This window comes from Dama dama, chromosome 19 (genome assembly GCF_033118175.1).
Source record: "Dama dama isolate Ldn47 chromosome 19, ASM3311817v1, whole genome shotgun sequence".
NCBI lineage: Eukaryota > Metazoa > Chordata > Mammalia > Artiodactyla > Cervidae > Dama > Dama dama.
The window spans coordinates 24,460,162-24,476,726 of record NC_083699.1 but is presented as its reverse complement, the minus strand read 5'-3'; the positions used below and the strand labels follow the sequence as shown (position 1 = coordinate 24,476,726).

Sequence of the window (16,565 nt, the reverse complement as noted above, 5' to 3'; positions counted from 1 at the left end):
ACCTGAAAATGCCCCCCACACTGAAGCCCTCTGAGCCCATAATTAATGTGTACATTGAAAATTGCAAGCATGTATATGTTGTTGGGTATGTCCTACTTTCAGTGAACTAGCAGTGCTCAATGACACACTTTTCTATTTAAAACAGATTTGTTTTTAATTCATCTTAGATCTCTTCCTGTCAGTTGCTGTATTTTTTGTTCAAGTTGTTTCCTATTTTAAACTAAATATGTAAATATTTATACTGTATACACCCCTCTATTGTCTGCTTTCTTATTTATCTTATCCAATACAAGTTTCTTTTAGATACTTTTTCTCTGGATTTTTATTTTCTCTAACTGAATTTAGTAGAGTGTAAAATTGTTTCTTTTAATCTCCTTAGCTCCTTAATACCCTGTGGTTTCCCCATGCTTCGAAGACCCACTGGCAAGACACTGATTCACCCTAGTGTTCTGTAAGACTTTGATCCTTACACAGTTTACCCTGCTCCTTCAGGTCTAGCATTTCAGCAGATGAAACCTTATTGTTTTTTTTGTTTGTTTTTCCCATTACAGAGGAGTTACACTACTTACCAGTTTAAGTCAGGCAATGACTTTGAACCTAACCCCGAGGGAAAAAGTGACTCTCCTGTACTGTGCTGCCCATGGCACTACTATGAAGAACCCAGGGGTCAATTCTCACAATGGAAAAAGCTTACCTATCAGCAAGGCCGCCGTTTTCCCTGTTCAGAAAGCCCAGGTTCCCATGGACACTGCTCCTTGGCATAGGAAGTCAGTGTTCATGTTTATCAATTAGAACACTTTTGGCCTGGGTTGCTAGAATACTCAACTAAAAGTAACTTAAACAATTAGGATTTATTTGTCTCATTGAATGAGAATTCTAAAGTTAGACAGTACTAGGGACTTCCCTGGTGGTCCAGTGGTTAGGACTTTGCCTTCCAAAATGCAGGGGGTGTGGGTTTGATGTCTGGTCAGGAAGCTGAGATTCCCACATGCCTCATAGCCAAAATCCAAAACATAAAACAGAAGCAATATGGTAACAAATTCAATGAAGACTTTAATAATGGTCCACATCAAAAAAAAAAAAAATCATTAAAGTTAGGCAGTACTAGAGTTGGTGAAGTTCTCCAGTGATGTTAGGGTGGTGGCTTTACCTTTAGAATTCCAGTGTGGCTGCCACTATCTAAGCATCATGGCCCCACACAACATCCATCCCAGAGCCACTTTCCCTGGGGTTTTGTGTGTGTGCCCGTGTGTCTCTTCCTCTCATCAGAGGAAGAACTTTTCTATTTACCTCCTCATACATCTCATTGTCTGTGTACTTCCTCATATATCTCATTGTGCAGGATTGTGTTATTTTATAAACTGGAGCTGAACACAAATCTAAGGAAGCAATTATTCAGAATATTCATATTCAATCATGGGAGGTAGGCCCTGATACCAAGGAAGGAAAAGGTGGACAATGGTTGTTGAGCAGACAGTCAATAGTATCTGCAAGTGTGTGTATGTATGATATGTGAGTAACAGAAAAATCGAGACTGCCTTTTTTTTTTGGATAAACGTTGTTGTTCCAGTTTGAAGTTGTACGTGGACTCATAGAGAACTTTGGGGGACCTGCCACAGTGGAGGATGGTAATGGCATTTGGGCTAAAATTGCCGTTGCGTCCTATGACACAGTCAGAACTGAATATTTTGTTTTAGTTTCTTGAAATCTTGGTTTCGTGATTTCAGGTTGAGTCCAGAAATCTTCCTGAAACGTCCGGTGGTTGAAGGAAATCGTTGGAGGTTGGACTGCATTCTTAAGCGAAAAGCAGTATGTACTTTACTAACATGCTGATATAATTTTTTAAATGTTTATTGCCTCTGAAATGCCTTTTTTTAAAGCCCTTCATATACACTTATAAGACTTTTCTTTTAGAATTTGACAAAAAATAGAATACTTACTGTTTTCAAGTCCATTTTATTATGGTTTTTTTTTTCCCCATTACTGTTGAAACATAGCTATTTTCACCTAATTCACAGCATGAATTATATTAGCAACTCTGTTCTTTTTGTTTTATAATCAGTTATGGGCAGTTAATTTTATAGGCAAAAATTGTAATGAAAATCCATCGTTGAATAATAAATGATAAAATGAAACACAGCGTTTTATTTTTTTTCACTATTTGTCATTTGAGCCAAAGACAAAGTCATCTGAGAATAATTTCAGTTAGATGGGTTCAAGCTGATGTTGAAGAACATCAAAGGAGAGTCATAAAAAACCACTGGTTTCAGTTTGGAAACAGTTTATGGTAAATTGACACTATAGATTCTGGGACAGTATTGAATGTGCTCTTTTTGTTATAAAAAGTAAATAACTGAAGCAGTATAGGCTCATCAATGACTACTTTGCATTCATATTTGTAATGAATTTTTGGGCTCAGCAATAAAGAATCTGCCTACAATGCTTGAGACGTGGGTTCAATCTCTGGGTTGGAAAGATCCCCTGGAGAAGGAAATGGCAGCCTACTCCAGCATTTTTGCCTGGGAAATTCCATGGACAGAGGAACCTTGTAGGCTACAGTCTGTGGGGTCACGAAAGACTTGGACATGAGTTAGTGACTAAAACAACAGAAAACAATAACAATGAACCTTTTTATGTGGTTGACCCTCAAGTTAAATTAAGTTGAATTAGAATAGATCTAGATTTATTCTTAATCATGTCCAAATTAGGGAGTGCTAGCCTTTTTACTTGAAGAAGGAAATGGCAACCACTCCAGTGTTCTTGCCTGGAGAATCCCAGGGATGGGGGAGCCTGGTGGGCTGTCGTCTATGGGGTCGCACAGAGTCGGACATGACTGAAGTGACTTAGCAGCAGCAGCCTTTTTACTGGGCTTCCCTGGTGGCTCGGTGGTTAAAGAATTCGCCTGGCAATACAGGAGACATGAGTTCAATCCCTGGGTCAGGAAGATCCCCTGGAGAAGGAAATGGCAACCTACTCCAGTATTCTTGCCTGGATAATCTCATGAACAGAGGAGCCTGGCGGGCTACAGTCCGTGGGGTCACAAAGAGTCAGACTTGACTTGTGACTAAACAACAACAGCAGTGCAAAGCCTTTTTACTATTATTTGAAATTGTCTTAGGACTTCCCTGGTAGCTCAGACGGTAAAACGTCTGCCTACAATGCAGGAGACCCGGGTTCAATCAAAATTCTGTCATTAAACATTCAAGCAGAATTTGCAGATCCTAAGTAATTGAGGTTAGCATTTTCTATTTCTCACAGCCATCACTCATTTTTTTCCCATCCTCTACATTCCCCTACCCCTTTCCCCACTCACCTTTCCCTCTTCTTTCAATGTCTTTTCCCCATGCATTTAATTTAGGATATCCAGGGGTAGGTATAGGCACTCTTCACTGCTGATGTTAAAAGGAAAAGAAGTTGATTTCAGACACATGTTCTGCCAAAGCATCATTTTCTAGGCTAGTTTATCTGTTATCTCAATAGACTTCCATTCACAAAATTGGAAATTCTAGTCTTACATGTATTTGCATATTCATTAAATAATCCTGCATACAGATACGAGTGTGTCCCCTGCATCTGGTCCTATGCTAATTACTAAGGATGTCATGTGTGTGACTAGGATCCCATCCCTGCCCCTGGAGGGCTTGCTGAAGGACTCACATCCTGGGCTCAGTCCTAGGCTTACCAAACGTCTTTCTACATATTGAATGGGCTATAACTTTCTCCATGTTTCTCTCTGTGAAATAGCACCTTTCCCATTTCTCCTCCAGAAATAAACTCCAGAAATTCCACTCTAATACATTTTTCCAGTTTTGCCCTTCCAGTCATCAATCATACTAATAAATCTTCTCTTCTTGTGCTTTACTCTCTTAGGTTTCATGTGACATCTTTCTGTTGAATGCCTCCTACGTTAGGGCACTGGCTAATCATATGGGGGTGTACAAAAATGAAAGACACGATTCTTGACCTGAAGGAGCTTTAAAGATCTGTGTAGAAGTCAGCAGGGTACAGAGACAGTGCCAAGATTCAAAGCAGGAGGGAGAGCATTGGGTGGGTCTGGTGTGGAAGCCCCTTACAACATGAGGGGTTTAGAGCATTTAAGATGGGCCAAAAATTTTAACCGAAGAGATTTCTAGGTATAGGAACTGTGATGAGGAAGCATTCTGGAGGCAGGAATTCTAAGTCCTTGTCAATCACAGTGAGGTGACAGGGTTGATGACATATGAGTGTTAGCATATGTAGGATGGGGCATCAAGCTGAAGAAGCAGCTGGGATGGGGAGGCTTTGGAACCAAGCCAGTGGTTTGAACTTCATGGAAAAACAGTGGGGAACTATTGTTAGGGGATGTGATGGACGAAGGGTGAGCTGATCAAAATGGTGTGTTGGTAGGGTGACTGTGGTAGAGAAAGAAAGTGGGAAGAACCCAGGATCAGAGAGCTACATTTTAGATCGTGTGACTATGAGGTACCTGCAGGACACCTAAGTATATGCCAGAAAGCTAGTAATTTTTTCCAGAGCGGGGTTGAGGAGGAAGATCCTACAAGCCTGGTCCTCCACTCCATGTTAGCTGGCCTGTGTTTGTTTATTCCCCTCAGCGTACCTGTCCAGGTCCCTTTTCTACCACTGTCATGATTTCTCTTTGCTTTTATGGCCCATGAACCCTGTGAGGTATCAGGTGAATACCGTGGCCAAATAAATATTACTGACTGATAATGGTGCTTAGTTTCAATTTCGTCTGCTTTTTTGAAACTTGTAGTTTTTAAATTACATGTAATGATTTTTTAGATCTCCTAAGGAAAGAGTAATGCTATTAAGTATTAATTTCTCAGTGGTACATTTAATAGAATTTCTCTTCCCTAATCCAGCTACACCATATTATTAAATTTTTAACACTCAGATCATTCCAAATTGACATTTCATATGCTCATAAACACTGCGGTACATACATAATTTAGTTTCTGAAAACCACTAGCTTCACAAAGTACTGGGTTGAAATAGCATTTATTCTTGCATTAATGGATCCCAGAGGTCCACAAGGTTGAATGAAATGAATTCTTTTTTTCTTCTATCCGATTGTGCCACTCTTTGGGGAGAAATTTAGTGTCTCTACTTTATAGCCAATAATAGGCAAACATCTTTTTCAATGGCTGTTTCTGAGGGGAAAAATACAATATTTTGTTTCTCTGATAGTAACCAAGTTGATATTTTCCTGTTTCTTTGGTCTCCTGTTATGCCCTGTCATCATTTAAAATAATTTAAACCGATGTTGAGAGACAGACTGTTTACAACTCAAAGCAGCATCCCAGGGTTTGTACAGTTCTGAATTTATTGTACTAAGAGGTAAGATAAATTGCATCACACTCATGGTAACTGCATCCCTGTATCCAGTTTGTATATTTTAACCACAGAAATGCGTGATATTTTGGATGAGAACTGCACCAGAAGATTCTTCAAGTGCAGCAATCTGTAGAACTATAGAACCTTCATTCTCAGGGGGTATTTTGTCATCAAGTTAGTTTCTTTCTGTCCTGGACCACAGAGCACATTCTAAAGTTGCAATCAGGGACCAAAAGCAGGGAAGGATGTCCAGGTTCATCAAACGAGATGAATAATCACATCACTGAACAGAAAAATCAAAGAGAATCTTATCAAAATAGTGGGCTAGAAGGGTGAAATAGGGAAGGAGGGATGGGATCTTCAACCTTAAGGACTGTGCTTTAAACAAAATTGTCTTGGAAAGGAAAAAAAAAAGGCTTATGAGCACTTGTGCAGTTACCTACCAGTGCTGCTTGCATTTCAGTGGTGAGGATATGATTCCCTTTTATCCTTTACTTTTCATTTTCTTAAAATATTACAGACTGTCCATCCCTGCGGTGCTGCTCCCCAGGGAAGTCCTTGACAGGTGATAAAATTAGTGATTGCTCTGGGGGGGAGGGGTGTTAGCTAAGCTGTCTTTAGGCAGTGAACCAAGTTGACTACATTTAGAAAATATTTTGACCACTGTGCTTTGAACAATCAGAGAAAAAGCTGGCTCAGAAACAAAATCTCTTGATTTCAACTATAAACATTTTTTATTCTTCATTTTCTTCACATGCATTTGTATGTGTAAAGCACCTAAAAGTTCACACTGTTTATAGTATTGTATCTGTTCTACTTGATGAAAAATGAATTAGAAAAGAAGATAGAACTTTTATCTTTTTAAAGTCAGGTGTCATAAAGTTTATTGTGTGGAATCCTTGGGTTAGCTGACTCCAGCAAAGATAAGAAACATGACATTGAAATGTGAGAAACAATCAAGCCCAGGGCCATCTGTTTTCCCACTTACCCTATTAATACTTTTCTTCTGAGCAAAAGGTAATTTCCCCTAGAGTCACTGAAAGGCTTTGGTAAAACATCAGATTCTTCAAAAGCATTATTTTTAAATTACAGAATTAACATCAGTCCTTTTGTTTCTGATTTGGCTTTCACTGTGTGCAACTATTCCCATATTTTGTGTAAGTCTGCGCTTTTAGGACCCAACAAATGCCTTCATTCCCAGGGGATATATCTTGCTTTTGCTTCGCCCTTTATAGTTGAGAGTTTATGATAGTGTTGTAATGCCTTGACCAAAAGAAGAGGAATTTATTCCCTTTTTATCACAAGAATCTTGTCACTAATCAACTGTTTATTGTGGGCATGACGTAAGTAAACAATTGTAAACCAGACTACATAAAAATGAACTTTTTATGTTTAATTGTTTCCTTATTAGTCATTTCTATTTAAGCTAAGATGACTTAAAAGTCTGTATCCTATTTCCTGTAGGTTAATTTATTTCAATGAGGAAAGACACAGCAAAGAAGGAAATGTCAGGTATTAGTAGATGGAGGATAATATCAGTACTATAATCCATTAGTGCCAGCATCTCTATTATTTTAAAAAATCCATTTGTTATGCAGATAAAAGGAAATTTATAAGATTCACTACAGTTCCTAATTTGCAACTACTGTCCTTCATGAATAATAATCTCATAAGCCTAAGAAGTAAAATATCATCCATTTTAAAACAAATGAACCGTGATGAGAGGTGTCAGGTGTAATGTTCTATAATTTAGGTTGAAATTGGGGGTTTTAAACTTTATATTGCATCATTCAGTGGGAGGGTATTTTTTAAACTGTTACTCATTGCTGAATCCTAAAATATTTAAATAGAAAAGTACATCTGAAGAGTAGAAGAGAAAAATAAAATAATGTTCTAGTTTTCATTTAGAGCACTCACTGACCAGATCATTGGAAATTAATCTGTTCACTTCCTGCCTTTAATTAATTAATCTGTTCAGTTATTTCTTTACTTAAGTCTGTACTTTCATACTTGATTACAATAATAGTTGCATAATGTAATAAATGATAAGCAAGTTCCAAAAGTCAGTTGTTAACCAGAGAAATAAAATAACATATGAATTTTTAATCCTGTTTTTTTCAGAGCAAGAATGGGTTTTCTGCTGGTACTCAGATTTCCTTAATGCAGTTCAGAATGTAAATCAGGTGTATCCCTTCAGAAATATGTCACTTTTCAGATATTATTAACACCAAGTAAGACTAAGTTAGTATCTTGAAGCGATGTGTTATTCTAAAGGATTTAGGGGCTAAAATATGCTCCTTAGTATTGTCAGAGCAACACTAGGGAATTGTAAACATATTTGGTTTACTCCAAGGTTTTATATCTTGCAAACTAAAAATGTTAACTCCTATGTTTTTTTTTACATTTTTGTAACATTGCAAAAATGTCCAGTTGTTATAAATTTGATGTGTTCAATCCAGTAAGTCTTCTTAAATTTGTGACTCAAATGTCCATTATGAAAAATGCCTAAATACCATGGATTATATTTAAACTATAACAAAATTATTATTCATCACTATAGTTAATTAGATACACCTGCATCTCTAGATGCAGTATACGCCTGTAATACTCTAGAAAAGATTATGGAAAACTTCTTGCCTTTAAATCTGTAGCATATTAAATGTCTATGTGTAGCTACAGTATCCTATATGTATATAATATGTTTCAGAATGGTTTCAGAGCTGCTAGGTATAGAAAATGCAAATTCAGTGTTGCAGACTACACAGCAATACTGAGGATGCAAACCTGAAAAGTAAAAAAATGATATAAGAAATGAGGATAATAATATAGAGCTTCCTGGAGGAGCTGTATGTTAATGGAAGAACCATGTAAGAGGACAGGGAGAGGGGAGAACATTCCAGTGTCAGGCAAAATTAACCATAAGCTAAGACCTTGTCACTACCTAGAACTAAGAGAGAAAAATAATGGTACTTTCTATACTACCAGCTGTTGGACATTCTTTTTGATGGTTAATATTAATAATAAATATTATTTGTATAGCATATTAAAGTTTATGAGTCACTTTTGATTCAGTATGACCTTCACAATGGCTTTGTCTATTTTCCTTTAGGTCCAAGGTCTAGGGACAGATCAATGTTAATTTGTGGGCTGCTGCTAAAACTCAGGGGTTTTTGATTGTTAGAGAAGCTGATTTCTGAAGAAGTCATTTCAGTGGTGAAATAGGCCTTAATGATTTAACTATGGGTGAAGAGTATGAACCAACACATTCCTTTCTAAAGACTGAGAAATGTTTTCCCACTGAAATAATTTTTAATAAAGAAAAAAAATCTATGAAAATACCCCCAGAAACATTTAAGGCTTGTTTAGCATATTTTATCATCAAAGTTTTAAAAAACACTGTTATTTCAACTCATTGTGGTATGGTAAAAACAAAAAGAAGACCCAATTCTGTAACAATAAATCAGATCAAAACTTTCCTCTAATGTCAAGTGTTTGGAGATGTTCAAAGGTGTAAGACTATCAGACATTTTTAGTATTTAAAGTTGCAGTTTCAACATTCTGGTTGTAATTAGTCAAATATTGACTCAGTATGCATAGAATGGAAAGGAGGTAGCTTTTTATTTTTTATATTTGTGTCTTAATTTACACATACATTTCAGCTCCTTCTGTTGCAGTTTTCATTAAATATTTTATTATACTTGTTTATAGGAAAAATTTTTAGAAAACACAATGCCCAGAAAGGAAGAAGAAAAAGAAAATCATAGCATACTTCCAGAAATTCTTATTTTTCTCTGTGTTTTTTTCTTGTGACAGCAACAGGGGGTAAGGATCTTCATTATGCTCTACAAAGAGGTGGAACTCGCCCTTGGAATCAATAGTGAATACAGCAAGAGGACTCTGATGCGTCTACACCCCAACATAAAGGTATTTGGGTCATCTTGCTGAAAAATGTTTCTTCTTTATTATTCTACAGTTTTCAGATATGTTTTGAGCAGTGGCAATCTTTGGAATTCCCTCATGTATATTTTGAGTAAATAGTACTATGAACTTCATGGGCTTCCCAGGTGGCGTTAGTGGTAAAGAATCCACCTGCCAATGCAGGAGATGCAAGAGACATGGGTTCAATCCCTGGGTCAGGAAGATCTCCTGGAGTAGGAAATGTCAACTCACTCCAGTATTCTTGCCTGGAAAATTCCATGGACAGAGGAACCTGGTGGGCTATAGTCCATGGGGTTGCAAAGAGTCAGACATGACTGAGCACACATACTTCCTTATATTTCTGATTTTGATGGGATCATCAGAGTCTTATTTTGCTTCTTTTACCCTGATCATTTAGCCAAGAACATTATTCCTAGAGTTGTTTTAATATTCAAGAGCCCCATCAAGTTTCCATACTCTTCATTAAGGTTATCCTGAAACCTCTAAGATGTGAGCTCCCTGGGACATCCCTTGAATACTGATAGACACAAAAAAAGCTCCTTTAGGATTTAAAGTGCTTTCCTTAAAAGCGCTTAGTAGAAAGTACTACTAAGGTAAATAAACATGATAAACAATTTGAAAAAGCCATTTGATATTTTACCAAGGACCTGAATTCTATCAGTAAATATTGCCCAGTTTTTGAGATATTTCAAGACAATGAGTTAATAAATCTCTAGTAGGTTTAAAGTATATAATGATTGTATATTTTTCTTGATTAAAAGAAGATAGTCTAAGTAAATAATAACCAAAAAAAGGCAGAAGTGACTATACTAATATGGGTCAAAATAGACTGTAAATCAAAAAAGTTTACAGTAGACAAGGATATTATATATTAATAAAACTTTCAGTGCAGCAAGAAAATATAACAATTTTAAGCATTTTCATACCTAATAATGACTGTCAAAATATATTATGCAAACATGGGCAAAATCAAAGGATGAAATAAAGCAGTTCTGTAATAGCTGGACACTTGAATATCACACTGTCACTAATGGCATATACATGTCATGGAATATTATTCAGTCTTAAAAAGTAAGGAACTTCTGACATATCTTAAATCATGTGGATGAACCTTGAAGACATTATTCTAAGTGAAATAAGCCAGTCATAAAAAGATAGATTCCTTTTACATGAGGTACCTACAGTAGTCAAATTCACAGAGACAAAAAGTAGATGGTAGTTGCCAGGTTTTGGGGGCTTTATTGTTTAATGAGTGGAGAGTTTCAGTTTTGCAAGATGAAAAGTTCTGGAGATGGTTGTACAATATGAATATGCTTAATACCATTGCACTGTACACATAAAAAAGGTTAAAACCATAAATTTTATGTCATGTGTATTTCACCACAATAAATAATGTTGTTAAACAGTAAAATTGTCTTCAAAGTTTTTGGTACGTTTCTACTTAAAGACATACAAAAATAGGTCAGTCTGGGATGATTTAGAGAGAATTCTACTTGAAAGCAAGAGGTTAATAACTTCTCAAAGTATCTTTAAAATCAAGAGCTGCCAAAACATCTATATCCCTATATCATATACTTACTACTTCAACTCAATGACTACTAAAATATCAATACACTTAGTAAAAGTTTTGTCAGAGATAGATGCTGGTTCAAAAGTTTTAGTGTTTTTTAAGTAATACCACATACAATGTAATCCTTTGGTGGGGGAAAGGGAATCTGCTATCCCACTGAGTTGACTTTTATTGAAATATGTGGCCAAATTTCAAGCTGAATGGTAGCTCCCCACAAATGTGGGGGTCCAGAGTGGGCAGGGGAGTCTTGAAAAGTGGGCAGGGGAGTCTTGAAAAGTAACCAGGGATCTTCCTCTGGTAAATACTGAGAATAAAATTAGAAGTTTGGGGATTCTCTTTGATGTATGGATATAGATAGCACATTTTAGTATTTGAATTGTAGGAAATGCTCTTCGAGGGTGTAAACAGACCTATTTTATTATAGTATGAAAGGCATTTTAGAAAGCATACTACATGTGTGGGTTTTTTTCCTCTCAAGGTGATGAGGCACCCGGATCACGTGTCATCCAGCGTATACCTGTGGGCTCATCATGAGAAACTCGTCGTCATCGACCAGTCGGTGGCCTTTGTGGGTGGGATTGACCTGGCTTACGGGAGGTGGGATGACAACGAACACAGACTCACGGATGTGGGCAGCGTGAAGCGCGTCATCGGGGGACCATCTCTGGGTTCCCTCACAGTTAGTAGATTTCATCTTTATGGAACTGCATAAAAGGGACACAGTTTGTATAAGTGTGTATTAAAAGCATGACTGGTTGGCTGATGGGTTGAATGAAAGGAGGCATATTCCTGGACAGTTGAGTCCAACATAGACCTTGTTTCAAATACCACCTAAGGGGTCTGTTCGCCTCAGTTTCTTCTCTTGTAAGAAAATGAAATAGATTCGATAAGGCATTTGCTATCTCATGGCCAGTTCCTTGGGTTTCCATTTAAATTAAAGATTTAATTCCTATTTGGGGAAAAAGAAGTTCATAAAAATGTGCAGCACAATTGGACTTCAAGTAAGCAGCCTTATTACAAGTCGCTGCCAAGGTTTTTGAAATTTTCCTTCTTACAGACATATGAAAACAGGATAAGTCAGTCTGGAGACATTTAGAGAATTCTGTTTGAAAGCAGGAGGTTAATAACTCCTCAACGTACCTTTCAAATCAAGAACTGCCAAAATCTCTGTACGCCTATATTCATGTACTTATTATTTCAACTCAGATGGTTGCCAAAATATCAATACACTTATTAAAAATTTGATGGCCTCCATCTTATTTTTCTGCTGTATATGTTGGTGACTCTTCTGGGAAAATAGAGATTTAGTGGAGAGGTAATGGGGGAAATAATTGACAGAAAAATCATCGCTTAATGTTCATCAGAGGAAGTTCAGTAGCTCAACAGTGAGTATAACTCATGTAATTATATCTGAAACTGAAAAGTTAATTGGCATAAAATTGCAAGAATTTGATGCAGTGAAAGAGGAACTGTAATGGACTTCCTGGTGTCCGTTTGAATGTCTTTAAACAGCTCACAAGAATCCCCCCACTGCCCTGCCGGTGACCTCACACACATTATCATGTGTCTTTTAGGGAGCAAGCAACAAGTGTGAACTTTAAACTGGAATTAAAAGGCCACATTGCAACATATATTATGCAGTTTCTTTTCATTTCTCATTTCTTATAATAATTTTCTCAGGCTGAAACAACAGAGTCTATGGAATCCTTATGCCTCAAAGATAAAAACGAATCTAATAAAGATCTGCCCATCCTGAACCCTCCGGATGATGCAACTTCAAAACTGAAAGGAATAGGAAAGCCCAGCAAGTTCTCCAAATTCAGTCTCTACAGGCAGCTGCACAGACACCATCTGCATGACACAGACAGCATCAGCAGCATCGACAGCGCCTCCAGTAAGTCATCGTCTGCCCTGGAGTTTATCTCCACGACTCTATTCCTCCAGAGCCAGACACGGGACACCTGTTTGCAGAACCATGATGCCTGTAGTGGAGTCAAGCAAGCAATGCTTCAAAGTCGTTATATCATCCTATTCAGTCTCATACCATTTTGGGGCTCTGTTTAACTCATTGTAGAGGAGATTTATTGTTTTATTCACATCAGTACTCATAACACGCACAATTCATGCTTCTAATGGTCACAGAATGACTAAGCGTTTCTAAACTAATGCCAAATTATGGAGGAAAAGTATTAGGTGTACTTTATAAACTTGTCATAGCAGAGATTGCATGTCTCTTCCTGTCCAGAAATACATCAAGCTTTTGTCCTCAAACATCAGATTGTCTACATCGTGTTCATTTACTATTCTTTTCAGATTTGTCTTTAAAACACTACAGTTTCTGTGGCACAGAATTTGTGACTGATTTGATAGCCTTGCCTACTTTTAAAAATGATTGAACCTGCTTTCCGCTTTAGAAAACTTCATGTGTGTGTGTATATATTTATATATATATATATATATCTTTGTAAAAAAAGAACTCTCAACTTTCTCCAGGTTATTGTAATCACTGTAGGAGTCGTCAGAATCTAATCCATGGTTTAAAGCCCCACTTGAAATTCTTTCGCTCTTCCAGTGAGTCTGAGCAGGGGCTTACTAGACCTAACGTTGGTAAGTGATGTGTGAAGTGCCAGAATTTCCATAGGCTTCAGCTTTTGTTGCATGAGCAGAGTGACTGTGTTTCTGGATTGCCTCTCTGTCCTCACAGTTTTTACCCTGCACGTATTATTAGAAATGATGATCTGATAAGCTTTTGTAAGAACGAGGTACTCGTTCTTAAATTAATCAGGGCCTAAAATGTGGTGGGAATGAAGAGAGATTTGGCAACAGATCAGATATAGGGACAAATGATGGGCATCCCAGGTGTCTCCAGTGGTAAAGAACCCATTTGCCAATGCAGAAGACATAAGAGATGCGGGTTTGATCCCTGGGTTGGGAAGATCCCCTGGAGGAGAGTATGGCAACCCACTCCAGTATTCTTGCTTGGAGAATTCCATGGACAGAGAGGTCCGGCAGGCTACAGTTCATCGGGTCACAAAGAATTGGACACCACGGAAACGACTTAGCATGCATGCACACAATCATCATAGTAAGTAGCAACCACAGTAAAATGTAAGATAGCTTTTATCATGTGCTGACTCTGCCCCTCACTGCCGGGAACACTTGTGGTGCTTGATTATAATACTGTTATCTTCTTGTTACAAATGAAGGTTTAGAGATGATAAGTGACGTGCCCAGTGAAGTTCCATTTTCTCAGCCACCTAGAAATCATGAGTCAGATTTGTGATTTAGCAGAAATGCAGATGACCGAAGCAGGACCTTTTGGCTAAATTCTGAAGGCCACAGTTCTGTGTACTGTTTAGGAGATGACTGAGATGGAGCCCAGCAAGCATGGCTGGAAGTGAGTCACTTGTGGCTGTTAGGAGCTAATGACCCTGAACTCTAAGCTGGACCTTGGGCAGTGGTTCCAGCATTCTTTAGTCTGGGGACCCTGCAGTTGTTAAAGTGATTGACTATTTATAGTGAACTAAAGCACCAATGTAACTGTTAAATCCATTTGCATGTCATAAATCTCAACAACACTGATACCATTAAAATATGGAGAAGAGCATATATGGGGAGACATTTTATTGGTTTAGCATATAGCTAGTCCTCGATGCTTATGTGGATTCTGGGAGAGCTCAGAGTGACTCCTGTGCTCCGTAGAGCGGCATAGCCCTGAGACAGGGCACTGGGAAGTCCAGAGAGCCAGGTCAGGGATGAATGCAGGGGCAGACTTTACAGATAAGGGTTACAAATAGGTCCAGATATTGCTTTGTAATTCCAGCATGTGGCTTTGCTGTGTTAGGACTGAAGTTAAGATGGAGCAGTGAGGGGACTGAATGTTAGTATTGCTGACAACAGGATTGAAGGCAAGTAGAAAAGAAGATGCAAGCTGGGTGCAGAATATATTAAGTAATTCAGGCTGATAGCAGACTGAGGGGGTGATTCCCACAGTCATGAACTGGGGACAGCAATATGGTTGTTTTTAGGTGTTGATGGAAATCCTCTCTTTAATAAACTGGATACACATCCAGTGCAGTGTTTGTTTGTTTGTTTTTTTAAGTGAGAGAAAGAGGGGAAAAAAGTAAACACCCTAAATATCCAAGAGAGGATGGAGGATGGTTCTAGAACCTAATGAGCAATCCATACCCTTGATGGAATTGCACAATCATTAAAAATTGTAAGTGGGAATACAAAACTAAATGTGTATGACTCATTTGTTCATTAAATAAGTACTTACTAAACTCCTGTAATATGTCAATCATTGTTCTGGGTACTAGGGATGGGATGAACAACACAAATGAAATTCAGTTATCGAGTTGGAAAGTGAGGATAGGAATTGTATATAGAAATAGACCATCAAACACAGCGTGTCAAGTGGTATGAATTATCAGGCAGAATGATAGAGTAGAAAAAGGAAGTCATCAGCTGGTCTTGAGCAAATGCCAGACAAGATCTGATGAACATTTTTTACAAGCTTATTCTTCAGAGCAGACAGGGGTGGCAGATCGTGGACATGGGATGTGGGGGACCAAGAGCACTCTTTCCATTAACTATGTTAAGTTACCGATTTAGCTTTTTAATATGAAAAAAAGTTCACTTACTTAAAAAGCAAAGCCAAAGAATAGTTGAGTTCTTCTGGAGCAGTGCTTTACCAAGTCTGTTCCTTAAATCCTGGTGTTTCTCGGGAAGCTTTGAGGATACTACTGGAGACCTGGGCCCCTCCTACCTTTATTGCTACCTGCTTCAACCAGAAAAATCCCACTTATATCGTTTTATATATCGGACTGCCATGTGAATTTGTTTTGGGGGAAAAAAACTAAGGTTCTACTATTAATGGAGAAGGAAGTTTAAAGATCACAGCTCTACAATTTAAATCATGTAATGAATTAAATTTTATTGTCTTAATTCTGGAACTAGAAATCCAAATTAAATATAGAGTGACTCTTCATAAGTTTGAAACTGAATGTTTGCTTGAGTTAATAACTTCCTTTCCTGAAAGTATGACCTGGGTTAGCTTCTCTGCAATGTTGCACTTGAATGCAAAAGGCGGCTCTGAATGGGGCTCCGAGTGAACCTTACTGGTGATGTGTGGAAATCCGTAGTGTGCACACATCATTGCATGTTTTTAAGTAGAAAAAAGTGGAGTAAAATCAGCTCATCTTAAATGTGATTAGTAACTATGATAGATTTCTATAGTATATATTTTAATCCAAAATCAGTCCGCCATCCTCAAAATTTTTTTCCCTCTCAAAATTATGTTGCAAGAGGGAGAATTTCAAACACATTGTTTGCTTGGTACAGTCGTTTTAAAAGGGTTGAATTTTATTCTTTTTGTATTCAGTAATTGTTTGCTGATGATTTCCTGTTAAGCATGATTTAATAGATGGCTAATGGGGAAGATAATTCTTGTCTTTTAGTTGAGGCAAGTGTTTCAAACTCAGATATTTAATCATAAGGGAGAATGAATGGCAAGTCAAGTCGTTTCTCAACTCCATTCTCAGGATGCAGTGGTACATTGTATAACACTTATTTTTGCTCTCAAAGAGCTTATTATCTATTAAATAGTAGACAAGTGTTGGGATTAAATATTTTACTAACTTAGTGCCTTAGTGATTCAGCAGGGGGAAATATCCTACCGGCAAGATTTGGTTCTGCTTAGCCTTAATGTTTCATTGGTTCT

General features: G+C 37.6%; 1 protein-coding gene across 8 annotated transcripts in view; it reads left to right on the top strand.

Annotated features, from left to right (window-relative positions):
* Positions 1-16,565, top strand: part of PLD1 (phospholipase D1) — a 261,912-nt gene that overhangs the window by 120,028 nt on the left and 125,319 nt on the right. For 5 of the 8 annotated variants that reach the window (XM_061168339.1, XM_061168335.1, XM_061168333.1 and 2 more), the window contains 5 exons: positions 1,728-1,809; positions 9,148-9,258; positions 11,322-11,522; positions 12,524-12,737; positions 13,337-13,450. In XM_061168339.1, the coding sequence (XP_061024322.1) occupies positions 1,728-1,809; positions 9,148-9,258; positions 11,322-11,522; positions 12,524-12,737; positions 13,337-13,450 (722 nt within the window). The remainder of the gene's footprint in view (positions 1-1,727; positions 1,810-9,147; positions 9,259-11,321; positions 11,523-12,523; positions 12,738-13,336; positions 13,451-16,565) is intronic. The other 3 variants (XM_061168338.1, XM_061168341.1, XM_061168340.1) reach the window with 2 other exon arrangements.